Consider the following 25,843-nt stretch of genomic DNA (forward strand, 5'->3'; position numbering starts at 1 on the left):
TTTGGTATGTGTGTGTGTAGTGTGCAAAGAAAAAAAAACTATCGATTAACAAAATATATCGAAACAATCGATAGTTTATGAAAAAACAATGTGGTTTTTTTTTTTTTTGGCCATCAAATGTCAAAACGCATGCGTAAAAAAAGGAAACACCATAAGACCGGTGTGTAATATTTCCGGTTGTGTGCGTGTGTGTGTTGAGTGAGTCTTTATGTCCGCTATATGAAAGAAAAAAAATGCTTGCCTGCTTACATGCATGCATGCTGCTGCTCAAACACACCATATAATTGAAGTGTGTGTATTGTAATATTCGATTCATTGGTAAAGCAAGCAAGCAAGCCAGCCAGCCAGCATCAATAAATTTGGTGTGCGCAAAAAAAAAAAAAAAAAAAATTTCGCTTATATTATATACTTCATCATCACATTTACAAAAAGCCGTGTGTGTGTGTGGCTAAAAGCAAACCTTAATATTCTCGTATTCGCGTCAATTAAAATTATTATTATAATTTCTTCGATTTTTTTTTTATTTTTAAATTTTGAAAATCAAATTTTAGTAAATTATGTCGGATAATGTTGATGAAAGGTATGTTTGTTTGTTTTTGTTTTTTTGATAATTTAAATAATTCTTTTGTAAAATTCAAAAACTTGATTTTTGTATATTTCCAGATATAATGATGGCTCCGATGAAAGAAGCCAAAATCAGGTATGTTAATTTTTTATTGTTGTTGAAGTTTTTTTTTGTTTTAATAAAAATTATAATTTTTGTTTTTCTTTTTCTTTTTTTTTGAAAAGATGTTCGCCGAATCTTTTGATCATATGAATTTGAGAGAAGAACTTTTACGTGGAATTTATAGTTTTGGTTTTGAAAAACCATCAACCATTCAACAGAAGGCAATTTTACCATGTATTTCTGGTAATGATGTTATCGCTCAAGCTCAATCCGGTACTGGTAAAACAGCAACATTCGTTATCTCTGTTCTTCAACGTATTGAACCAAGCCAAAATGAATGCCAGGCACTCATATTAGCACCAACTCGTGAATTGGCCCAACAAGTGAGTTAAAATAAATCGAATTTGTTCCAAATTAATAATCAATACTTATCCAATACTTTGTTTTGTAGATCCAAAAAGTTGTAGTTGCATTGGGTGACTATTTGAATGTAAAATGCCATGCTTGTATCGGTGGAACCAATGTCTATCATGACATTAGTACGCTTGAAGCGGGAACACATATTTTGGTCGGTACGCCTGGACGTGTATCTGATATGATTCAACGAGGCCATTTGAGTAAGTGTTTTTTTGAAATGATCAAAATAGTTTTAACAATTTTGTTTTTTTTTTTGTTAAGAAACCGACAAGATTAAAATTTTCGTTCTTGATGAAGCCGATGAAATGTTGTCACGTGGTTTTAAGGATCAGATTTACAATGTGTTCTGTCATTTGCGTCCAGATGTGCAAGTAATATTGTTATCAGCCACAATGCCTGCCGACGTATTTGATGTAACGAGCAAATTTATGCGTGATCCAATCAAGATTTTAGTTAAAAAAGAAGAATTAACATTGGAAGGTATCACACAATGCTATCTACAAGTTCCAAATGATGAGGACAAATTAGTTGCATTGACCGATCTGTATTCAATTATGACAGTCAGTCAGGCAGTTATTTTTTGTAACACTAGAAAACGGGTCCATTGGTTGGCACAGATGCTCAAAGAACAAGATTACACGGTATCATCAATGGTAAGTAAATTTGAATCGATTAGTTTTTTTTAATTAGCTTCGTCGCTTTTAAGCATTTGTCTTGATGTTTACAATTCTTGATAAATCTGTCGCAGTGACGAAAATTATTCTTGATAATGTTTTGGGTGAGAAAACACTTCTCATCCAATCTAATGAATGTATTTCTCAATGACATTATCTACATAATTTTGTATTGAAAAAAAATTTCTAATTCAATTTTTTTCTCTTATTTAGCATGGTGATATGACACAAACCGAACGTGAACTCATTATGCGTGAATTCCGTAGCGGTTCATCTCGTATACTTATTACAACCGATCTATTAGCTCGTGGTATCGATGTTCAACAAGTTTCGCTTGTCATTAATTACGATTTGCCTGTAAATCTCGAAAATTACATTCACAGGTAAAGGATTAGAAGAAAATTCAAAAAAAATTGATTGAAAATAATGTTTTTTTTTCCAATTTTTATCTTAGAATTGGACGATCCGGTCGTTTTGGTCGTAAAGGTACTGCTATTAATCTTGTTACTGATGAAGATTTGAAAACCTTAAAACAAATTGAAGAATTTTATCACACAAGCATCAATGAATTGACCGAAGAAATTTTAGGAGCTAAAAAATAGACAAACAAACCACCATTCGATAATTTTATTCAGACCCCCGAACAACTACTCTATTTTAAATTAGCCCCTAATTAAAAAAAAATTTTTCTCCAATTATGTATGCGTGTGTGTATTTGTCTCACATTAAATTTTGCAAAAAAACCAATTTTTTTAAATAAAAAAAACCAACAGAAAAAAAACTGAATGAAATTTTAGAAACATTTTTGGATTCCATCACATTCGAATCACACATAAATCCAAAACACACATACACATACCAAGCTATTATTTTACAAACATTATAACAAAAAAAAATATTTAAAAAAAAAATAAACATAATTTTTAACCAAATTTTGTTTTGGTTGGTCTATGTATGTGTGTGTGTGTCGCGTATATCTTTCTGTCTCTCACTTGATCCTGTGTGTATGTGTGACCCAATCATACATTTCTTATTGCTACTTTTTAAATTATAATTATTATTATTAATTTACTCTCTATAATGATTTGCTAATTAAATAAATAAAGAAGAAAAAAAATTTGAAATTAAAAAAAAAAAAATTATCAAAAAATCATTTGTACGACACACAAATTATCAGACCAAACAAAAAATTTTTTGATTTTGATTTTTTTCTTTTGAACTGAAATATTTTCCCTTAAATTTTACCATTTGAAAAATCGGATAAATCTTTTTAAAAAATCTTTTTAAAAAATCTTTTTTTCCTCCCCCATAATCGTCGCCGTTATTGTTTTTGTACCCTCCATTTTTTTTAACGAAACAAAACATCCATCCACACAACACACACACACATTATTGATTAAAATTAAATTAAATTTAAAAAAAATAATAATGAAAAAATTTTTAATTGTTTATTTTCTTTATTCAAATTTTCAAATAATTCCAGATGATAAAATGAATGAATGAATGAATGAATGATTGCATGGCTTTTTTTTGTTTGTTGATGATGATTATGATGATGATGATGATAACTTGATGAATTATTCAAGTCTTTAATATTTTTTGATTTTTATCACAAAAGATGTTGTATATTATATCTGCAGATCTGTCAATCTGTTTGTTTGTTTGTTTGTTTTTTTCGATAATTTTTCATTTCACTTTGATGATTTAATAGTATTTTTCTGTTTATTCAGATTATTCAACATTAAACTTATGTATGATGTAAGTAGATCGTCCATTTTATAACCCTTTTTTTTGGAAAATGAAAATATAAAAATTAACTGATGATTTTTTTTTTCAAATAATCCGACAATACATACCAATGATGTTTCACAAAGTAATTTACTACCACGTACTAAATTTCCAATTGTCATATGAAAATAAGTAATACCGCTACTCCAATTGGAAATTCTTGTAAATGGATGTGTGACCAAAATATTTTTCGTATTCGGATCAATTAAACTGACACCATTTTTATTGATGGCAATTAATAAATGTTCCGGATAATTGGTTGTATCACCAGTTTGCTGATTTGTTTTGTAATTAGGTAGGCAGGTGCAGTCAACAAAAAAAAATTGAATAATAAGAAAAAAACATTGACAAACAAAAAAACAAAACATACTTTAACTTCAAAAAATGCCGATCCAAATGTAGGCCATTTATGAACATATTTTAAAAATGTTATCTTAGCATTTTCGGGTGTCATACCGGAATCCTGATTATATAGTATCAATATTTGCTTTTATAAAAGAGAAAAATATATTGATTAAAATCAAAGTTAAAGTCTTGACAAAATTCCAAATTACTTTTTTCCATTCACTTGAGCTTTGTGTTTTTATCAAATCGTTTGGTATAATTTCATGTAAAAAATTACTTTAGGATTAAAAAAATCAGGATTATTAGACAGATTCCATTAGAAACAACCAACTTACTGAATTGATTGCAATTCCATTGGCAATTTACTATCACCAAATCGTACACGTAAGATTAATGCAGCCAAACGTGCTGCATCTTCTTTCGTACATTTATGATATCCACGAAGTAATTTAGGTAATTCCTGTTGAAAACAAAGAACATTATTGTGAGAAAAAAATGAAAATGAAGAAAATCCCCGACACTTACTTGATGATAATGAAATCTAATATCAGCATTACGATCTTTACCCGGTACAGTATTGGTCCAAAGTTTTTTCATAAAAAAAACCTGATAAGTAAATTGTGGTACACTACCATCACGTGATGGCCGAGCTTTTCGTATCCAATCAGTTAAATGGCGAACAAAATCAAAGAAAAAATCTCCTTCCGGTACACTAATAACTTTATCGGCTATTTTTACGAATAAACTAAATCCTTCAGCCGATTTTAAATTTAATCTTTGTGCAATTTCTAGACAAAAATCTTTGGCTCTTGTACTTGAATCTACTTCAAAAGCCTTGAAATGAAACAAAGAAAAATTAATTCAATTTTTGTAAAATCAAAATAAGCCTTCAAAATCAACTTACTTCATCCGTATCATCAGGGAAATAAACTTTATGAAATATTTGTGTTGTTTTATGTTGTATAGCTTCAACTTCAACTAAATGTGGTGGATATTTACGTTGACCATTACGCAATGTTTTATGTAATCGTTGCAGCGAATCCATTGCAACTGGATGCCGTCTTGTTTTCAAAAACAATGTCAATTGACGTAATAATGTTTGACTAGGAACAAATAATCCGGTTGCCAGCCACATTAATTCCCATCCTTTTTCTTCGCTTAAACGATTTTTATTATCGGTCAATTGTTTCATTATTTGACAATAAATTTCATCTCTTAATATATCATATTTTAATGGTCCTTCAAATATTTGATCAGTAAGATCATTACTGCTACGTACTCGCCTTGAAGGAAGATCACCCATATATTTAAGAATGGCATTAAATGCAAATGAGCTTTCCTGTACTAATTCATCTTTGTTTAATAATTTTTTCAATAACGGTTGTTTAATCGGATCACGTGAATGTTTCCATAGTTGTTCAGCATTACGTTTTCTTGGTGAGGTAAATGTCAACGTTCGTTGAAATGTATTTTTTGGTGGCGGACGAAAATGATCGATTGCATATTCTTCCAGAGTATGTGGCTTTTCATGACTTGTATTAAAACAACCATTAGCTTGTGAATAAAGGGTACGATGTTCTTCAAAATTACTATCATTAAATATGGCCAATGTTGAATTGGATGGTTTACTTGTTGTTGGTAAAACATAAAGATATTCTGTTGGAACATCACCTTTTTCACCACTTTTATCCAATCGTACTTGTACCCAAGATTGTTTTTGAACATTTTCCCCATTCAAATTATTTTCCAAAATCATTAAATCACCTTGATTAAATGATAATGCACTTGATGCTTGTGCTCGATAATCTTGTGTTGCAATAACAAATTTTGAACGATTTTTCAGTCCATCAATAAAAAAATTAACCAATTCACAAATATCATTCGAATTTGGTGATTGAAAGACAAATTTTTCATCACGAACAGTTGTTATAATGAAATTTTGCATAAAAGGTCGATCACTTTTATGACTTTCAGTATTAGTTATTTCTGTAAATGATAATTCAAGTAATACTTGTTCTTGATCATCAACCATATAAATACCCGTCCAATTTATAGCAATAATAATATCATTTTTTTGTAATAATGGTCCTTCAATACGAAGTGCTTCATAGAACCGTGAAAATAATAATGGCCATTTATATTTTGCATATTCAGTAATATCTTCTTTGATTTTGATTGATGCAATTTTTTCTTTATGAAAATAGCTCTATACAAACATAAATAATAAACACAAAAACACAATTATCATCATCATAAGTAATCATTGACAAAAATAAACTCTTTTTTTTTGTGAGAAAACAAAAAAAAACATTACCTTTTTATAGGCCATTATGATAAGATTAGTCCATTTTTCAATACTTTTTTCATTCGAATGTAAATGATGATCAGGTATATAGTTAACAATAACTGTTGAAAGATTTTCCGTATTAAATTCCTGACCAAATTCAACATAATATTGTTGTGCAGCAATCATAGCCAATTCTTCTTCCTTTTCACAACGATATTCACCAAATTTTACACCACGTACTACTTGTTGATAGATAAGATTAGTGGCAACTGGATCCACACTTGGATCATGCCATGGAGCGAAAATTTCTTTACGAAAAAATAAACGCCATGGTGCATTACGTTCTTGTGCACCTTGTTCTTTGGCATATTGTTCACATTGTGAAATAGCATCCATAACATGTTCACCACCACTACCTAATGATGAAACTTTATCAAATAAAGCAATGTATAGAGAAAATCCAAATTGATCTTTTAGATCAATTTTTTCCGACAATTTTGCACATAATTCTCGTGCTGTTGTTGCTGAATCGGCTGATAATGTTTTTGTATTACCATCCATAAATGTAATTGGTAATAAAAGTGGACGTTTTGATTTGGTTGCCTGTAATTCTAACCATGATGGTGGCTGTCCTCTTGTACCATTTACAAATGTTCGTCGTAATCGATCTTCACAATATGGTGCATAACCGGGTGGTCCTTCTCGGATGAAATTCAACAAATATTTTACAAACTTGAAAAAAAGAAAAAATTCAATCAAAATTAAAATCGATGCCAAATCGGGATTACAAAATCAAAAATCAACCGTGATAAATTAGTTTTTCTTTTCTTGTTTTTTGACTTTACCTTTTTGGATGGTGCAAAACAACCTACACAAAGCGACAACAAAATCCAACCTCTAGCATGTGAACTTTTTGATGGATTATGAGTCAATTGTTTACAAATCTGACAATAAATTTCATCCCTTTGAATAAAGAAAAAAAAGAAAGAAAGAAAGAAAAATCGATCAGAAAAAACCAATCATGTTTTTGTTGTTGTTAAATAGATTATCGAACAAACAAACAAGAAATAAATCAACCAACCTAAGCTCTTCACGAAGTATACCATGTCCAATGATAAAATGTAATTTTTCCAAATTCGATGTTGGTCGTGATTCTAACCAACTACTATAAGTATCGGCAGCCAAATCATCTTCCTGCAAACGTCGTCGTACATCTTCACTTAATTTATTCTTTTTTTTCAATGTTAATGATACTAATTTATTACGAATTGAACGAGATTTTGGTTTCACTGTTTGTTCATTATTATTATTTTGTTGTTGTTGTTGTTGATGATGATGATCATTACCATCCTGATGATGACCATTCAATTGTGCATCAAGATATTCTTTACTTTTAATAAAATTTCTACCTAATGTTGCTGTTACTTTACTCATAACCGATGTATTATCTCGACCTAATGTATGAAAATTTGGTTCACCTAAATCACCCATAAATCGTAGAATTGTAATCCATAATGCTATTGATGCCATACAATCACCTTGTGTTTTTAATGCCAATAATGGTTGTTTTAATGGTTTTCGTTGATATTGATGTGTAACATTTGCCTGAAAATATGTTGATGCAAATTTTTGAAATTTATATTCAGATAAATCTTCATTATCATTTTCTTGTGGTAATTGTGGTACAATTAATTCATTATTTGTATCATTTTGACCATTTTGTTCATTATTATTCACATTCAATGGTTGTTCTAAATCACTAAAAGCACTGGGACCATTTTGATTTTGACCACCACCAACACCATTTTGCGCTTGATTTTCATTTTGACTTTCAGCTCTTGGTAGAAAATCAAACATTGCATCAACCAATTTTGAATCATCAACAACTTCTTCTTGTCTTAATACAGCATCCGTAATAGCTGCTTTTTTCTCGGCAATTTTTTTCTGATCTTCAATTTCTATTTCTTTTTTACGGATTTCAAATTCCTGTAATCTTTCATTATATTTTTGTTCGGCAATTTCTTTTGCCTTTTTTGCATTCATTTTTTTCATTAATTGATTGACTTCTTGTTCTTTTAGGATTTTTGCTTCAATTAATTTTTGACTTTCATCACGTAATTTTATAAATTTTTTCCGGGCAATAAAACCTCTTATGAATGATTGAATTTTAATGGCAGCTTTTTGTCTTGATTTAAATTCTTTACGTAGTAAATAACCACGACTAATTGCTTGTAATGCAACAATATGATTACGTAGACAACGAAATTGATTGGTTAAAATTCGGGAACGTATCAGGGCTTGTAAACGATAATAGCCGATACGAATTTGACGGAATTTTTTCCTCTGTATAAATCCACGATAATATTTTTGTATTATGATTGCGGAATTTTTTGTTTGCAGAAATTTTCTTCGATAATACCAACAACGAATTGCACGTTGTAATGTAATAATATGTTTGGTTAATACACGATCACGTTCTTGTTCCAGAAACAGATCATGTGCATCTTTAAGAAAAACTTTTGTTTTACCCAATTGATAATCCGATTTGATTAGAACGGTGGCACAAATTTTGGCAGTAACCGAACGACAATCATTAACTTTATGTGCTGGTGGTATACCCGAAATCAAAAATCGATATCGTTCAACAAATTCTGCAAATGTATGTCGTATTGGATAGCCAGCACGACGAATTCGTATGGTTTCCATCATTCCTGAATATCTTAGCTGTTTACAGCAAAGAATTCGATCAAACATCTAAAAAGGGTTACAGAAAAAACGTGAAAAATACACGAAAAAAAAACAAACTCGCTTACCATTGGTTTTTTATATTCATTTGGCTTAATACAACGAATGAAAAATGGATGACAACTGCTTAATTGTCGCATTAATGAATCCAAAGATTTTTTAAATTGTGTACTCAATGTTGGTGCTTTTTTTCGAGTATCTTGTCCCATTGAAAAATCATTTGCAAATAATTGTTTTAGAAATTTATTCTGGCTAACTTGTATCAATTGTATTAGATCGGCATTGAATGTATCACGATTTTTTTCAAGAAAACCTTCAGTTTTATAAAAAACAACACCAGCAAAATGATTCAAGCCAAATGATTGATCAATATCAGCTTTTGGTTTAAGATAATTATCATTTGTGCTATGTGTTTTATGCAATTTATTTAACAGTGTAACATCAGTTCCTTTTGGAAATTTACTTTCTTCATCAATCAATGCCATTATATTCATTGGCCGGGTGGCAATCAAATCCAATGCATCTTGATTATCAACAAATTCAATATGTTGCCAATTAATTGTTTCCAGATTATATTCTTCTTGTTCTAATTTAAATATATGACGAACAAAAAATTGTTGTAGATTTTCATTTGCATAATTTATACAAAATTGTTCAAAACTATTAACATTAAAATTTTCAAAACCAAATATATCGAGAACACCGATTGAACTACGATAATGTTGTTGTGATGTTTTTTGGCGATAAATTGCTGAATTAATTTTATTAACAATCCATATAAACATTCGGCCATAAATTCCTTTAACCAGTGCATCACGTATATCTTGTGCCTGTTCAGTGCTTAATGTTGATACAACAATTTCACCATGTGCAAATATTGTTCTTGTTGTTAGTGCATCAATTAGATTTTGTCGATCAACTTGTAATATTCGTGCGGCGGTTTCCGTACTTGATATATTTATAATTTCTGATGCATCTAAATTTGATACTAACATTGCTTTATATTTTATATTACCAATATGAAGTAAAAGGCTTAGGATTTTTAATATATCCCAGATTTCTGAATCGGTAAACATTAATACTTTCATTGCCGATCGTATATCGGCAAATTCGGCCGAATCATCACGACCTTCACAGGTAATCGATCCACCTTGTGTTAGATAATAATATTTTGATGCATCTTGTAATTCTAATTTCGTTCGATCTTCTTTACTAAGACCAGCCAACATACAATAAAAAATATGATAATTTCTTTCATCAATCGCCTGATTAACGATACGTGATTTTTCCAATAAATATTCATCAATTTTTGCACCTTCAATCACACCGTGTTTATTGAAATGAATATCAATATATTTTCCAAATCTACTTGAATTATCATTACGAATTGTTTTGGCATTTCCAAAGGCTTTTTTTGGTTTTTCAAATTAAAAAGATTATTTCAGAAGAAAATTAATGAAAACCATTTGATAAATCCTTTACCTTCAAGTATTGGATTAGCTTCCAATATTTGTTGTTCAATCCATGAATGCTGGCCACTAATAGCAGCCAGATATTGTAAAATTAATTTGGTTGATTCAGTTTTACCTGCACCACTTTCACCACTAATTATAATACATTGATTTTGTCCATAACGTTTCATATTATTATAGGCATTATCACCGATAGCAAATATATGTGGTGGTAATTCACCAATTTTTTTGTCACGATATAATTTTATCTGTTCAATTGTATATATTGGTAATATTTGATATGGATTTACAGCCACTAATATTGAACCGGTATATGTCTTTTTTTTTTTTGAATGCGGGGGTGGAGAAAGAGATGGGGGAAAAACATTGATATTTATTCAAAAAAAAAAACGTTAAAGAATTTGCTTGATAACTTACATAGATAATACTATCATTATAACGAATCAAAAGATTACGCAGTATTCCTGATTCATGTAGATCACCTAATGAAATCATATCTTCAACACCATGAACCGATGTTGGATGCATTGCTTTGATCCGTCGTTCGGGTTCTAACCATATTTCCTATTTTTCAACAAAAAAAAATTAATTTCTTTTCTTTTTCGGGAAATGGAAAAACCATTGCAAATTAAACATACATTGCCATCATCATCAATGATCAATGTTTTTTGTCCTTCAACTGCTTTCACACGAGCACCGATAGCAACATCGAATGCTTGTTTGGTTTGTGGTTCAACCCAAATATAATCGTCCTAATAAAAATGAAATTTTTTTTTCCAATTCGAAATGACCCGGTAAGTAAAACAGAAATAACGGGAAATTAAATTATCAAAAACTTACCCTGGTTACGATAACCATTTTTGATGATGATTTTGATGATAATCGTTTTCGAACGATGATTATGTAGGTATATTCAACAGGTAGATTAAGAAAATCTTTGAATATTCATATGAACGTCATCATTGCTCCAGAAAAAAAAGATTCGAATTAGAGAAAAAAAATATTCACCAAAAAAACACCACCACCAAAAAATCAATCTATTCTGACGACATCAAATCAAATCATTGTAATCGATGAAGAGAAAAAAAAATCACTTAATGATGTTGATTGATCGGAAAATCAAAATCAATCGAAAGAAAAAAACCATCAACAAGACACATAAGCACAAAAAAAAATTAATGATTGTTTGGTTTACGAAGAAAAAATAAAGGTAAATGATGGAATTGACCAAAAAAAACCGTTCAATTTGTTTGGGCTATTGGTGTGTGTGTACATTCACCATCACATCACCATCAATTCACATCAGATATCGGCAAAGACATCGACGACGACGACGACGACGGAAAAAACAGGAAAATAATAGTCTTCAGTACGCACAGTCAAAACATTCGAACCGAGTCGATTTGATTCGAACATACACAAACATTCGAAAGAAACTTCAAAGATAATAATAGAATGGTGGCCTTTTCTGGACAAAAAAGAAAAAAAGATTTTTTTTTTTAATATTTGCTGAAGAAGAAAATCAACACAAAGGTGAATGAATGAATGAAGAGAAGCAAAAACAATTGTTGTTGTTGTTATGGTTGACTGATATAACAACAACAACAACAACCACCTTAACCACTATGATGATGATCAACAAGTAAAAAAGTTGAAGTTGATCCGTTCTTGGTCGATGCTTGTGTCGATGTTAAATATTGTGGATGGCGAAGGTGAATCATTCATTCATTCATTGTTTTGGATAAAGAAAAGGTAAAGAAAAAAAGCCATCGAACCAATGATTGGTATAACCAACTGTTGAAATAGCCACCAAAAAAAAATACAGGTAAATTTCCCTAATTTTCAGAATTTTTTTTCTTTCTTGATTATCAGATGATTATTGAAAATGTTTTTTTTGCATCAACGATGATAACATCATCATCATCATAAAAAAAATATGATCAATGAATGATCATCACCACTATGCTGCTTGATTTATTTTGTTGTTTGGTTAGTTTAGGTTATCGGTTGGTCGATGGAGAGAATATTATCAAAAAAAAAAAAAAATATTACTGCCCTTTAACACTTTAGCCTACTGCTACTACTCTCGTAAAGAGGAGAGAGAGAGAGAGAGAGAGATTGCAACAAGAATCATCCCCATGAAATAAAAAACAATGAAAAAAAAATTTTTTTGATAAAATCAACAGGTAGTTGTTGTTGTTGATGAGATTAAAAAACATCCACGTATTTGTCATTTGGTGTTGCCGCAATTTTTTTTTTTTTTTTTTGACAAAAAAAATTGCTGCCCTTCATAATCATATACAGTAGTGGATGGAAATGAAGAGAAAAAAGGCCATCCATTCTCAATGCATCACCGCCAATTTGGCAGGCCAACCCAAACGTTTGAAATGAAAAAAATCCTTGACCATTTTTTTGAATTTGAAAATTTGTCAAAAAAAAATTGAATTACGAAAATTCCAGGGAATTTTCCCGTTTTTTCTTTGTTTGTTTTTCCTAGGAAATTTTCTCTAAACATTCGATTAATGTTCGAATCATCATCCTTCCCATTTTTATTGACTGCGGTAGATCGATCAATGATGATGACCGAAAAAAAAGAAGAAAAAATTTCCATTTTTGACATTGAACAATCATTATGATAATGATGATGATTTGGCCATTTTCGTCGTCTTCATCGTCTCTTTTTTTCGATTTAATTGCCATATTTCAATATTCATTATATGTGTGTGTGTGTTTCGTCATCATCTTAGTTTCTTTCTTTTTTTGTAACAAAATTTCCTTTTCTTTCATTCAGATGTGGATGATACAATATTTCACATTTATGCCACCCGTATGATAATAATGATGACAATCACCATTATCATCAATTTTTCTAAATTAAATTTTTTTCAATAATAATAACAAAACACACGCACGTTTTTTCTCTTTTTTTTTTTTTTTTGAGGGCAAATCGTGTTTAGAAATTGGTTACAAACAAACAAAAATGAAAATTTTCTACAAGGGGTTAACACCCATTTCTAACACAACAAACAAACAAACGACAACGACGATAATGACAAGCGATTTAAGAAAATTACGATAAAAAAAAATGTCTATGAATAGAATCATCTTTTCTTCTTTTTTCGTTTCTCTTTCTTTTTCTGCAAAAATCAGGATCCAATGATTGAGATTAACACAAAATTGACATATGAGGTGTTTGACTTTGTGTGTCAAATTGTGATTATTAAGGATTAATCGATCTTGCGATAGGATTAATCAATCAATCCATCGATCAATGTTGTCAATCAAACCACGAAAATTAATTAATTAATTCAACAATCAATTTTTATTGCAAATTACTTTCTCAAAATCATCAAAATCGAATCCAAAGAAAAAAGATTTAAAAAAAAAAAAAATGAAAATTATTATTGTTATTATTTATGGAATACCAAGCTATATACTCAATAAAATGAATGTGTTTGAAAGAAATAAAGAAAACCAAGTTAAGAAAGAATTATGTTTGTATTGTTGGTTTGGGTCATCATCATGATCGTTCGATTCATTCGATAATATCGTTCGATTCGAATGTTGTTTCGGGTTAATCCAGTCAAACATTTTTAGTCACAAAAATTTAACCGAAAAGGCTACTTATATCCCAGAGCTGTTGCAAAAAATGACAAAAAATAAGGAAAAAAATTTAATGAAAATTTGATGACAAGAAAAACACTTACCTTAATAATACGATCAAAACCCGATGTAATCATTAGATTATTTGTTTCATCAATATTCATATGTGTTATACAATGTTTACTATCATAAAATTTTGCTAATGAAATTCGACTGGTTTAAAATAGGGAAAATTCAATGAAAATTTTCATTTTTGTTAAGAAATTACAATTTAAAAAAAAACTACTTACTCAGCATCTGTAATTGTACCAAAACAATCATTACAAACTCTAACTGGAAATTCATAACCATATTTAGGTAATGTTGAACGATTTAAACTACAAACATCGCATATTGCTTTACCACAAAGACGACAATGATGCTATGATAATTGAATATTTTGATTATGGAATTATGAAAAAACAAAACAAAAACAAACCTGTCGTGAACCCAATGTTTTTTGATCATACATTGCTTTAATGTTCCAGAAAAATGGCCGTTGACAACGTTGACAAAAATCACTTTCAGCCCAATCCGGTGTCTTGAAAAAAACATATGAATGAAAATTATTTTAAAAACATTTTTCAACTTTTTCTTTCGATGTAAAAATCAATTACCTCTTTACGTTGGCAAGACATATCCCAGGCAATAATCATATAATCTTCGGATGTCGAAATTAAATGACGATTGGCACTGGAAAAATATAATGATGTCACAGAATTTCTATGTAAAAAAATCCAATTAGAAATTCACCATAGGAAAAATCTCCATATTCAAACAATCAACACTTACTTATGGCCTTGTAATTCATAAGCAGTACCTTTTTTACCACCAATATCCCAACAGATGATTACTTTATCCGAACCACCGGAAAATAATAATTGATTAACACAATCCCATGTTAAACACCGAACAGGTGCTGAATGTCCTTTTAATGTTGTAACCGGTTTATAGGAATCATTTTCCAATTTAATCATTTCAATATGACCATTTAAATCACCAATAAACGCATGTTTTGATTGATGATCAAATCTAAATAAAAAGATTTTTTCAAAGTTTTCAATAAGAAAAAGTTATTAAAAAAACAAACAAGCACACATACTGTAAAGCTGTACAAGAATTTTGACAAAAATAAGCTCCAATACGTTTACCACGTTCAGCACAATGCCAAACAAAATATTTATCACGACCAATACTTAATAACCATTCAGTATCCAATGAAAATAATATTGATTTTATACGATTTTGATGAGCAGCATAATTTTTTATTAATTTTATACGATTATAATCATCCGAAACATTAAATTCTGATATATAACCATTATCAAGACCAACAAATAAACGTTTAGTTTGATGATTATAATCCATTGATGAAATTGGTGCTGAAAGAGAGAGAGAGAAAAAAAACGAAAAAATTATTTTCAGGTAAACTTTCAGTCAATCTTCAAGTTCTTACCTGGAAGAACATTGCATACTGAAGGCCAATAGGTACCACGATCACGTTTCAACCAAATTCTTAGGGTTCTGTTGAGTTGAAAAAAAATCTCAGGTAAAATCACCAATCAATTCATTCATTCAACTTACTTATCTTCACTGATACTGATAACACCATCATCATTTGGAATAATAAAAGCTGCATTAACAACATCTTGATGTCCTTCTAATTTACTTAATAATTGTATTTTTGCATTCTGATAATATGCTTTGATCTCTGTGGTCATTGTTGTTGTTTCAAGTGTGAGTTAATTGAATTCAAAAAAAAAAAATTGGATTCAAAAACCAAAAGAAGAAAAAAAAATCACAGGTTTACAGGATCGTTGATTTTGGGGCGTCATTCGACGACAATTGGGAAAAATCTGGAAAAATCAAATTGAAAAATAACCGATCAGATTACGGAAAAAAGTCTCTTCTTTTCTTTTTTTTCAATTTTGGGTAAACAACAACCACAATAGGCAACCGATGTTAACGAGTTTTTGCAATAAACATTCGAAACAGAAAAGAATGAAATTATTAATTCAATGATGATATTGAAAGCGCATATATATATCGAAAGGAAAGAATTATCACTCAGCTGCTATCAGTGTTTTTCGTTTGTTTGTTTTGGTTATTTGTTTTCGTTTGCTTGTTTTGATTGATGATGACGCTTTGTTGATGATGATGAACATTATCATCGATTGATTGAATAATCATTTCTGGTTAGTTTATACGTTGCACTCATATATTTTCTTTTTGGGTATACGCATCAAAGAATGTTCGAATATGACAACAAACAACGTATAAACTGAATTTTTTTTCTGGATTTAAGAAATCAAGTTTTTTTGCATTTTCAGATTTTTTTAAATTTTTTTTTTTTAAAGTTTTATTAGATTAGATTACAATATGGATAATGTTATGACGAATAGAATTTATAATATGGATTATGCTAGATAGTGTATCAGTAGTTGTTGTTTGAAATTATCTCTCTATGTTTAATGTCGATGTTAGAATTTTGGATTGAAGATTTCATCGATTTTTGGAAAAATGAAATGAAAATATGTAATTTATGCCCAAGCAAATCCAATCAAAAATCCGGATGCAAATCCACCAGCTAATACTACATTTTCTTGTACAAATTCTTGAATATTTTTTACAACTGTTGGTAATTGTGATTTATTTTTATTCATTGTTTTTTTCACTACTTGTACATCTTGATTAACTTTTTTCCAATCAATTTCAATATAATCATTATATTGTGCAATCTACAGGAAAAAAAAGTATAATGTAAGTAAGTATAACAAAAGATTTCATCATGAAAGAAAAAAAAACATTACCTGTATCACAAGCATACTACCACCAACAGCAATAGCAGCCAATTTACCAAATTTTGCTGCTAAATAACCCGAAACCATACCGCCCATAGCACCAGCCATTAATTGTTTTGAATTTGATGATTTTTTCAAATCAAATACAAAACGTTTAAAATATTCGGATCCAACAACAGCACCATCATCTTCACTAACATTTTTATCTGAATTGGATTTTTCTAAACGAAATCAAATTAAAATTTGTTGTTAAAAATTGCAATCCGAAAACAAACAATACAAAAAATTCATACTTTGTTGAAAAATTGCCATGTTTTTCTTTGTCATAAAATTGTCAAACGCGAGTCAAAAATCAAATGATCAAATCAAAAAATTAAAAAAACAAAACATTTTTCTCAATCGAAGGCGAAAAATGATTTTGTCGAACAGCAGAAAAAAAACCGTTGTGTAAACATTTGGTGTCAACGCCATCTAGCGTTATTTTTTTTCGAAAAAAAATTGATTCGATTTTTTTTCAACAAAATTTAATTTTCAACAAAATTCATTTTTTAATTTTAATTTAAAAAGAAAAATTTGTTCATAATAAATGTAAACAAAGCAGTAATAATTATAAAAATTGATGATGATGATGAAATTTTTAACGAATTAGCATGATTACAGGAAATCCCTGTATGACTGAAATACCATGCAAATTGATCAATATTTTGACAATCAGCATCTGTGCAAAAATAGTGGGGAAAAATGAAAGATTTTAAGTAAAAAAATCAAAAATTCAGAAACACACAAACCTGTACAGAAACGATGATTGTCAGGTGGACTATACAAAGTGATTGTAAAATAAAATGGTGGACATTTATCCGTATTCATTCCTTGACATGGATTATTTATATTCAAAACAATATCATCTTTTAGATTTTGATTCACACGGCAATTATTTTCATCATTTTCCGGAAACATTGTACGACCATAGCAAACCTTTAACTTGGATTCTTCAGCACGGAACTATAGGGAAATTTTTCGAAACGAAATGATCAAATTTTTTTTACGGTGAAAAACAAAAAAAAAAAACGTTTTTACTTACACGAATTTCAATATGATAACTTTTAATAAAATATTCCGAATACATTGCCCATGATTGACGACGATTTCTTGAAATAAAACCACGATAAACATTATTATTGGATGGTTGTATTTTACATTGTGGATATTGAAATATTTGTGGTGACATTTGACAAAGATGATTAAGATCATCCATTTTTATCGTAGAAGAATTATCATTCGGATTAATATGAATCATATTGTTAGCAACCGAAATAACATCATTTAATGTTGTTTGATTTGTTGCGAATGAATAGAAACCAGAATTTCTTGTACGAAATATTAATTCTCGGGAAAATCGATTGTATCGAATTTTTTCAACAACATCATCAGGTATCGATTGTAATGTACCATAATCGAACCAGAATAATAATCTGCCTGGTACGCCTGTTTGATTCGAATAAATTTCATCAAATTGTTCCAGCATTCGATTTAAACGATCAAACATTTCGACACGATTTTGAATTGGTCGTTGAGCCACTGAAAATTCAAAAAAAAAAAAGTTTTTTGTTTAAATCATCATCATCATTATCATTCCAATAACTTACTTGTATCACCATAAATTGCTTTACAAGATGCACATTCCGATGATGTTTTATTATATGAAACAGAAAATAATGATATATTTATTGGCATCATTTGATCATCAATCAATGATGGATTTTCAACCGGTAATGCATTATATAATATTGAAATTGAACCAGAATTTCTTTTCATTAACATATTTTTTGTTAATTCATTTACAAAGGTTGCCTGTTTCAAACAATGTTGTTGATTTTGTTGTTGTTGTTGTTGTTGGTTACATGTTTGACTTATATCCAATATAAAGAATGTATTTGATATTGTTTCACATTGTCGTTTTCGAATATCGTTCGTTATTGTTTCAAAGCATAATTTTTTCAACTCTAAAGCAAGAAAACAAAACAAAAAACAAATTTTTGGAAAATTTCAATTTCAAATTATATGAACAAACATACCTTCATTGTGTGATGCTGATTCACCCAATTTTTTAATGAATATATCTTTGAATAGATTAACATAACCATCAAGACGACTTTTATCATGAAGACCATCAAAATAAAAATTATTCCAAATGGTTAAATATTTTTTAACTGAATCAATCAAATCATCTTTCAATAAATTATCCATATATGAATCACGATAACAAACACTTGCTGTTGATGTTAAACCTTGTTTTGTATAATAATAACGTAATGCTTGACTTGCTGTTATATTTGGAAATGTTAATCGTATTGATTCCATCATTGTACCAATATTATAACCATCTAAACCACCACGTAATTCGGCCATTGTTCCTAATAAACCTTTATTGTCTCCAAGTATAAATTCTGTATGACAAACATTATTATTCCAAACACCATCACCACCGAATGGTTCGTTTTCTTCATATAAACTAGCCGGACTAAAAATATCGGCTAATGTTACAGCTAAAAGTGGATCAATTTCTTTCATATTCAATTCATTTTCAACAGGTGTTTTTCCCAAATCTTTGATTACATCGATTACTTTACGTGGTTTTGTACCAACTAATCCAACATATAATCCTAATAGAACACGACTTGCACTGATTGGATCTTTTTCCGATGAAAGAAAACTTACTACACCATATTCTCTTGGTTTTCTTGTCATTCTATAATCATCGAATCGAATCAATCAATGTTTTTTGAAAAAAAAATTGAAGAAAAACTTACCTGATTTCTCTTCGATTACGTTTCATAAATGGTTTTTGTGTTTGCGATTTTCCAAATTGATTATTGTTGTTATTGGCTGTTGATGATGATGATGATATTGTTGTTTCTTCTAATGGTATTTCATTACCTAAATCACGAATTGGTGCTGAATTCAATGCCAACAATTGAATTCTTTCCATTGAACGTGGTAAATTTCCAATGAAAATATTCGATATATTTTCATTTGCTTTTGCTGTTTCATTGATAAAATGTGATAATGTAAAAAATAAATTACATTTTTCATCTTCGGTAAATTGATTTTCCGGAAATAAATGATCAAAACTAGTATCATGATGATCGATTGATAGTATAGCATCAATAACTTTTGATTGACTACGATATTTTTCAATTGGAATATTATTTTTTCCATCAAATTGAACACCATCAATATGAAATCTTGTTTGAAAAAATTGAAAAAAAATTGATTTTTACAATGAAAAATTAACAGCAGCAAAAAAGAAAAACTAACCTTCGAAGAAAAATTTTTATAACATTATCCGGTGTATAATTTGGATTTAATTTTTCAAATTTTTCAATCATTGAAATTAGGTTTTCCATTGAAAGACCAATCGGTTCATTTTGGCCAAGTATTAATTCCTTGCCATTTGTTCTTGAACGATTAAAACAACGTAATTTTATTAGATCATAACGTTCAACTGGTACTGATATTGTGTTCGTTTGATCGATGAAAACAATCGTGGCTGCGATTGCCAACAAAAATGATGAAATTTTCATCTTTTTCATTCAATCACTCAAAATTGAAAAATGAAATTTTTTGAAAAAATGTAAAAATTTGACGATTTTGAAGCAACACTGGTTTACTTTTGGAGATTAAGAAAGTCAAAATGGAAATAATAATCTTTTATAAGTTTTTGGTCTGATGTTATCTGATTATTAATATTGCTGTAAATCGATGAAACCAAGGGAACATCGACGACGACAAACAAATTTCCAATGACAACATTTTCTTGTTTTCACTTTTTTTTCCAGTTATAACAACAACGAAAGCACAGACAGCATCAGCCCAAAAGATAATAATAATTTTTGGACGATATGGATGATAGTTTTTCAAACAACAGAAAATATTATCAATAAGAAAATCACTATGGTTATTCTATCGTTCGATATGCAAGCAAGCAAACAAAAACCACCCAAAAACAAAATGTTTGCAATAATCCGGGCAATCTATCGATGATTTCAGTCGCCCCAAAAAAAACAAAAACTCAAGAAGCTAAATGGCTGGGCGTCTCAAATACATAATTGATTGGTTAATCATCATCATCGACGACTACGATTTCAGAAATTTCAATTTTCAGATGAATTTAGAGCGAAAATAACGAAAGAGTTATTACAAACAAATGAATCATTGCATCTTTATTTATTTATTTCATCATCAAAACGATTAACAGTAAACAGAAAATTAAAATTTGAAAATTTGGTAAAAAATTTCTGGAAAAATTTTCCGAACATTTCAGACCGTCCATTGATAATGTCCATATTTGTTGTTGTCGTGATTGGCAGACATCTTTCGTTTTTCGATTTCGAAAAATGGTGATAATGGAAAATGAAAATGAAAAGAAAAGAAAAATTCAAGGATTAATTTTTTCAAGTGGATTTTTTTTTTGGCTTGTTTGTTTTGTTTACCTTCAATGAATTTACCATTGGAATGTAAATAATAACATGGCTGCAAAGATTGTTGTTGTTGTTGTTGTTGTTGATTGATATTCATATCATCTTTATTGATAATAGTAATATAGATTGGTAAACAAGTTTCAATCAAATTCCATCTACATGGATGTGCAATTATAAATTCAATTGACATTGTATTTTGGCTATTGCTGGTTGCTGTTGATTCACGACATTGTGTATAATTTGTTTCGGGAAATAGATAACGTCCAAGACAGATACGTAATCTTTCCGTTTCCGAATGAAACTAGGAGAGAGAAAAGGGTTAACTGGGAATTTTTTTTTCAAAAAGAAAAACTTACCTTAAAATGAATCAAACGGCTATCGAGAAAATATTTTGGATATAGAACCCAATATTGTTTACGTTTTTTACCCAGTAAAAATTTTTGCTCAATTCTGGTGGTTTCATTCGTTGATTTTTGACATTGATCATTACCATCACCATCACCATCACCGATGATCTGTATCGGCCTCGGTGTTTGCAATATACGTTGTACAATTTTATCCACCTGAATATCATCCATATAATTCAGAGCATCAACACGAAACCAATCACCTTTATTAATAATCATTTGACTTAGATCATCATCCAAATGTTGATCATATGTTGTTAGGAAAAATATTCGTACATTCAAATAATATAATAAATTCCAACGATATTGATAATAATAAGAACGATCACGTTCAATTAAATGTTCATATGAATTGGATTTTAATGAAAACCAAAGAAAATTTTTTGAATGTCCATCATTATTCTGTTGTTGATGGTTAATCAATTGATCACGTTTAAAAAATTCAACCAAATTAAATAATAATGTTTTTTTACTGTTGATTGTTGTTTCACCTGTTTTTGTGAAAATTGATGAAAAAAACAAATTAGGTAAATTCAGGTGAAAAATTCATTCAGGTATTCATTATTTACGATAATTATACCAAGCTAAACGACATGTTGCCTGTTGTTGTGATGTTGTATTATAAACCAACAAATGTAATGATGAACGAAAATCATCACTTTTATTTGATAAATGTTCTGAATCATAACCTTGTTGTGCATTAACCATTATTGTTATCCGTCCTAATGAATTTAAACTTTTTAATTTTATTAATAATTTTGTTATTGATTCCAAATGATATTTAGAATATTCATGTGCATTATTATCAATCATAATATAAAGATCACTTTTAGTTTCGATTTGTATATCAATTTTACGATGTTGACTAATACGTGAACATTCTGCAGGGAAAAATTAGATTTTTGAAAAAACGGATGATCAAGGGTTAATTAACTTACCAGCATTTTTTAATCGATTAGATTTAATTATAAATTGTTGAAATGGTTGAATCATTGTATGTATAAAACCATCAATACGTTCATATTCTAAATTTTCATGTAAAAATTTTCTATTCCAATAAAATGAATAACCACGTGCAGTTTGATAAAGATTATCGATAAAAATTTCGGGAAATAAATCCACTTTACAAATTCCACAATCGATTGTTAGTCCATCATGTGAATAGTATCGATCGATTATTTGGCTCAATTTTAACTGGCGAAGTTGACGTCCATGTTCGGTTGATAATTTATTACCAATTAACCAACCATCAATACCGCCATTAATTTCCGACATTGTTGCAACATGACGATTATTACGATCAATAATTTGATATTCACTTTGACAATATGTTGAATTCCAATGTCCTTGCGAACCAAACATACTATCATAATTTTCAATACTTTCCAATGATGATATTGCTAATTTATCCGATAATGTTACAGCATATAATGGATCAATTTCTAATTGATCTCGTTGTGATTCGAATCGTAAAATTGGTAAATCATATAAAGCAGCTGCTATACCAAGCAAAACATAATTCAAAGATATGGCCATATTATCATCATTCATAAGGCTAACAACACCGAATTCTTTGACAATTTGATTACCATAACTATGTTGAATGAAGAAGATGAGAATTATGGAATCTCGAAAAAAACCTCCGAAAAGACTTACTTATCAACTGCCGTTCTATTAACCGTATGTGATATCATAAAAAACATTGCACATTTTTCATTTTCATTGAAAATATTTTCATCAAATACCGGTAAACTATTATCTACTTCAACCAATTTTTCCTGAAATAACATTTCATTCATCAGACGTCGATTTAGATCATTTTCCTGTTGCATTTGTTGATAACGTATTTGATGAAAGGTATATTCTTCATGATCAAGATTACGTATACCATCATAGTGAAATCTAATTCAATTGGAAATCATTAAATCAAAAACCAAAAATGAAATGCAGAAGAAGAATATTCAAACCTTTTCAAAATCATTGTTACAATTTGTTTCATATCCAATTCTGGATAATTTTGTTCCAATTTTTCTGTTAATCGTACAAAATAATCAATACTCATACCGATTGGTTTTGTTTGACCCAATATTAATGGTTGATGATATTCTGTTCGATTATAACATCGATTCATTATTAATCGACGATATTGTTCTGGTTTCATTGATATTGTTTGAATCAATTCGATATTAATCATCAGGAAAATACTGAAAAAAATCAACATTATTGATCGATTATTGGATAATTGTTGAATTTGATTCATTTTTGTCCAAATGAAAAATCCACATGAGTCACGATGTCAACGACGACGAAGATCACAACCAAAATACGGTAAATAATAACAAACAAAGTTTGTTTGGAATGCTGATGATATCAGATTTTGGATGATATTTTTTTTTTTTTTAAATCATGGTTACCATTAGTGTTTATCATTATCATCACCATCACTAGGTGACGAGAAATCAAAAAAAAACAACAAAATCAACAAAACAAAACAAAACTTTTTTTATTCAATTTCAAAAAACATCAATCAAATCAACATAAATGAATTTCAGGTTTGCAGCATAAATCAACAGGTTGCCGGAATTTTTATCGATGTTCGTTTAATATCATTAATTTTATTCATTGATTCACGTACAATCCGTTGGAAATTTGTTTCCAATTCGGTCAGTTTATCATATAATTTTGAACTTAATTCTTTTGTTTGTTGTCCATATTGAAAACAATTATCAACTTGATTATTTAATTCATCAAATTCTTGATCAAATTTTAATCTTTGTTCATTTAATTGAAAATATTCATCATTTTCATATAGATTTTCAATTAATTGTCGAAAATCATCGGATTTGGAAATTTTTTCTCGTATTGTTTGCCTACCGATTTCAATTGTTTGTAAATTTTCAATCCATATTGATTTAAATTGAATTTTTTGTTTTAAATATTCAACAAATTCATTGGAAATTTGTTTAAAATTCTGTCGTATTTCATTACCAATATCAATTTTTCCAATAATATTTTCATATGTTTCTAGATGTGTACTTAATTGTTCAGCACGACGAAATAGATAATCAACATAATTATCTGAATCTAAATGTGTTGATATTAATTTATTTAATATTGATTCCATTTCTTTTATCTGTAATAAACGTGATTGAATTAGATAATAATCATTATCAGCTTGTCGTTCCATACGTATTATTGCCTGTAATATTCTTGGTAATGATGATAATGATGGTGATGATGATAATTGTGATTGTTGTTGTTGCGGTTGTTGTTGTGAATAATTTCTGTTTCCACGATACCGACACATATTGATTCTTGAGTTTTTTTTTTGGTGGGTAAATCGTTACACTTGGCTGACGTGTGAATGATTTTTTTTTCTTTTGACAAATTTAGACGAAAAAAAATCAAAATCAAATTTATAATTAAACCTGAAAAAAATGATTAATCATCATCATTAAGAAAACTTACCCCCGAATTGATTTTTGCTTTTTTGTTTTTTGAACTTTACGACATTGATCAGTATGGCAGTCGGTTCACATTTTAGATGAATTAATAGAATCACAAAAACAGAATTTCCAAAACATTGCCTGATGATGATGATGACGATGTTGGATTAAATCCAACAAAAGAAAAAAAAATCTAAAAATACTGACATTATAATTCTGTGGTAGCAGCAAATCGTTGTTGGTGGTGTTGTTGTCATAATCATATGAAACGAATGAACGGCCATTTTAGACATCAAATTCAGATTTTTTTTTTTTGTTTCTTGGACAAACCGTACAAAGTCCCCCCCCAAACACTAATCCCGGATTAATCGAAAAATTTCTCAAACGGAATTAGTTATAATCTGTTGTTGAAACATGGAAAAAAAATTACAAAGATTATCATTACCAAACCTCCAAACTTACACACACACACAATTCAAATTGACCATGAAAATTCAACTCAAGAGTATCGACCAAAGGAATCTTTACCATAATATTGATTGTTGACAAAGAAAATAAAAAACAGATATCGAACCAACGAAAAAAAAGGTTAATTTTAAAGAAATCAAGTTAATATTAATGTCAAAGTCGATTCAATCGATTCCACAACAAAAAAAAAATTCCTTCGAAAC

The 25,843-nt window shown here is 29.3% G+C and overlaps 6 protein-coding genes and 1 long non-coding RNA gene across 9 annotated transcripts; 2 read left to right on the forward strand and 5 right to left on the reverse strand.

Annotated features, from left to right (window-relative positions):
• Positions 1 to 415: 415 nt before the first annotated feature.
• eIF4A (eukaryotic translation initiation factor 4A) lies at positions 416 to 2,453 on the forward strand. Its single transcript, XM_027340921.2, has 7 exons — positions 416 to 580; positions 664 to 700; positions 790 to 1,050; positions 1,119 to 1,284; positions 1,346 to 1,737; positions 1,972 to 2,141; positions 2,213 to 2,453. The coding sequence occupies exons 1-7, from the start codon at positions 558 to 560 to the stop codon at positions 2,358 to 2,360; spliced, it is 1,197 nt and encodes a 398-aa protein (XP_027196722.1). The 5' UTR covers positions 416 to 557; the 3' UTR covers positions 2,361 to 2,453.
• A 712-nt stretch (positions 2,454 to 3,165) lies between these two features.
• ck (unconventional myosin-VIIa ck) lies at positions 3,166 to 11,406 on the reverse strand. Its single transcript, XM_027340919.2, has 15 exons — positions 11,236 to 11,406; positions 11,034 to 11,147; positions 10,813 to 10,959; positions 10,406 to 10,712; positions 8,992 to 10,331; positions 7,260 to 8,932; positions 7,024 to 7,141; positions 6,206 to 6,910; positions 4,796 to 6,097; positions 4,417 to 4,725; positions 4,227 to 4,351; positions 4,101 to 4,167; positions 3,917 to 4,033; positions 3,615 to 3,821; positions 3,166 to 3,542 (listed from the first exon to the last, which is right to left on the reverse strand). The coding sequence occupies exons 1-15, from the start codon at positions 11,251 to 11,253 to the stop codon at positions 3,450 to 3,452; spliced, it is 6,642 nt and encodes a 2,213-aa protein (XP_027196720.2). The 5' UTR covers positions 11,254 to 11,406; the 3' UTR covers positions 3,166 to 3,449.
• Positions 11,407 to 12,106: 700 nt separating this feature from the next.
• LOC142645763 (uncharacterized) lies at positions 12,107 to 14,951 on the forward strand. The gene is made up of 2 exons (XR_012846819.1): positions 12,107 to 12,220; positions 12,893 to 14,951. It is a non-coding gene; the product is annotated as an uncharacterized LOC142645763 (long non-coding RNA).
• Wdfy2 (WD repeat and FYVE domain containing 2) lies at positions 13,778 to 16,207 on the reverse strand. 2 transcript variants are annotated; one of them, XM_075822877.1, is made up of 10 exons: positions 15,827 to 16,207; positions 15,622 to 15,792; positions 15,494 to 15,561; positions 15,140 to 15,419; positions 14,830 to 15,069; positions 14,655 to 14,760; positions 14,477 to 14,578; positions 14,289 to 14,419; positions 14,103 to 14,211; positions 13,778 to 14,032 (listed from the first exon to the last, which is right to left on the reverse strand). In XM_075822877.1, exons 2-10 carry the CDS (start codon positions 15,756 to 15,758, stop codon positions 14,003 to 14,005), a joined length of 1,203 nt encoding a protein of 400 aa, XP_075678992.1. In that variant the 5' UTR covers positions 15,759 to 15,792; positions 15,827 to 16,207; the 3' UTR covers positions 13,778 to 14,002. The 2 variants fall into 2 exon arrangements, with proteins under 2 accessions (XP_075678992.1, XP_027196710.1); XM_027340909.2 differs by having other exon boundaries at positions 15,622 to 16,207.
• A 187-nt stretch (positions 16,208 to 16,394) lies between these two features.
• Positions 16,395 to 20,556, reverse strand: LOC113791134 (uncharacterized). 2 transcript variants are annotated; one of them, XM_027340865.2, is made up of 8 exons: positions 20,157 to 20,556; positions 19,649 to 20,083; positions 18,914 to 19,587; positions 18,485 to 18,841; positions 17,920 to 18,416; positions 17,627 to 17,840; positions 16,848 to 17,059; positions 16,395 to 16,775 (listed from the first exon to the last, which is right to left on the reverse strand). In XM_027340865.2, exons 1-8 carry the CDS (start codon positions 20,429 to 20,431, stop codon positions 16,578 to 16,580), a joined length of 2,862 nt encoding a protein of 953 aa, XP_027196666.2. In that variant the 5' UTR covers positions 20,432 to 20,556; the 3' UTR covers positions 16,395 to 16,577. The 2 variants fall into 2 exon arrangements, with proteins under 2 accessions (XP_027196666.2, XP_027196667.2); XM_027340866.2 differs by lacking the exons at positions 16,395 to 16,775; positions 16,848 to 17,059 and adding an exon at positions 17,362 to 17,556.
• Positions 20,557 to 21,032: 476 nt separating this feature from the next.
• LOC113791135 (uncharacterized) lies at positions 21,033 to 24,109 on the reverse strand. The gene is made up of 7 exons (XM_027340868.2): positions 23,694 to 24,109; positions 23,383 to 23,628; positions 22,665 to 23,320; positions 22,296 to 22,607; positions 21,676 to 22,217; positions 21,332 to 21,620; positions 21,033 to 21,212 (listed from the first exon to the last, which is right to left on the reverse strand). The coding sequence occupies exons 1-7, from the start codon at positions 23,984 to 23,986 to the stop codon at positions 21,070 to 21,072; spliced, it is 2,481 nt and encodes an 826-aa protein (XP_027196669.2). The 5' UTR covers positions 23,987 to 24,109; the 3' UTR covers positions 21,033 to 21,069.
• A 97-nt stretch (positions 24,110 to 24,206) lies between these two features.
• On the reverse strand, positions 24,207 to 25,724 carry LOC113791136 (uncharacterized). The gene is made up of 3 exons (XM_075822938.1): positions 25,635 to 25,724; positions 25,195 to 25,573; positions 24,207 to 25,103 (listed from the first exon to the last, which is right to left on the reverse strand). Exon 3 carries the CDS (start codon positions 25,031 to 25,033, stop codon positions 24,293 to 24,295), a length of 741 nt encoding a protein of 246 aa, XP_075679053.1. The 5' UTR covers positions 25,034 to 25,103; positions 25,195 to 25,573; positions 25,635 to 25,724; the 3' UTR covers positions 24,207 to 24,292.
• Between the last annotated feature and the right edge of the window lie 119 nt (positions 25,725 to 25,843).

Source organism: Dermatophagoides pteronyssinus, unplaced genomic scaffold, assembly GCF_027571235.1.
Source record: "Dermatophagoides pteronyssinus isolate colony J.1.1.1.1 unplaced genomic scaffold, Derpt_VIB-CSIC_2022.12 sq0021, whole genome shotgun sequence".
NCBI classification, from domain to species: Eukaryota; Metazoa; Arthropoda; class Arachnida; order Sarcoptiformes; family Pyroglyphidae; genus Dermatophagoides; species Dermatophagoides pteronyssinus.

Excerpts from the sequence above, each read along its gene's own strand:
- LOC113791136 (XM_075822938.1), bottom strand. The coding sequence starts at position 25,033 with ATGTGTCGGTATCGTGGAAACAGAAATTATTCACAACAACAACCGCAA.
- LOC113791135 (XM_027340868.2), bottom strand. The coding sequence starts at position 23,986 with ATGAATCAAATTCAACAATTATCCAATAATCGATCAATAATGTTGATT. Across the intron at positions 23,629-23,693 it reads GTAACAATGATTTTGAAAAG|ATTTCACTATGATGGTATAC; the intron begins GTTTGAATATTC and ends CAATTGAATTAG. Across the intron at positions 22,218-22,295 it reads TTTAGCTTGGTATAATTATC|GTGAAACAACAATCAACAGT; the intron begins GTAAATAATGAA and ends TCACAAAAACAG.
- ck (XM_027340919.2), bottom strand. Across the intron at positions 10,332-10,405 it reads AGCTAATCCAATACTTGAAG|CCTTTGGAAATGCCAAAACA; the intron begins GTAAAGGATTTA and ends AACCAAAAAAAG. Across the intron at positions 3,543-3,614 it reads TACTTTGTGAAACATCATTG|GGTTATAAAATGGACGATCT; the intron begins GTATGTATTGTC and ends TCCAAAAAAAAG.
- Wdfy2 (XM_075822877.1), bottom strand. The coding sequence starts at position 15,758 with ATGACCACAGAGATCAAAGCATATTATCAGAATGCAAAAATACAATTA. Across the intron at positions 15,420-15,493 it reads AGTATGCAATGTTCTTCCAG|CACCAATTTCATCAATGGAT; the intron begins GTAAGAACTTGA and ends TCTCTCTTTCAG. Across the intron at positions 14,212-14,288 it reads GGTACAATTACAGATGCTGA|TCGAATTTCATTAGCAAAAT; the intron begins GTAAGTAGTTTT and ends ATTTTAAACCAG.
- eIF4A (XM_027340921.2), top strand. The coding sequence starts at position 558 with ATGTCGGATAATGTTGATGAAAG. Across the intron at positions 1,285-1,345 it reads GATTCAACGAGGCCATTTGA|AAACCGACAAGATTAAAATT; the intron begins GTAAGTGTTTTT and ends TTTTTTGTTAAG. Across the intron at positions 2,142-2,212 it reads CTCGAAAATTACATTCACAG|AATTGGACGATCCGGTCGTT; the intron begins GTAAAGGATTAG and ends TTTTTATCTTAG.
- LOC113791134 (XM_027340865.2), bottom strand. The coding sequence starts at position 20,431 with ATGAAAAAGATGAAAATTTCATCATTTTTGTTGGCAATCGCAGCCACG. Across the intron at positions 20,084-20,156 it reads ATAAAAATTTTTCTTCGAAG|ATTTCATATTGATGGTGTTC; the intron begins GTTAGTTTTTCT and ends TTTTCAAACAAG. Across the intron at positions 19,588-19,648 it reads CGTAATCGAAGAGAAATCAG|AATGACAAGAAAACCAAGAG; the intron begins GTAAGTTTTTCT and ends CGATGATTATAG.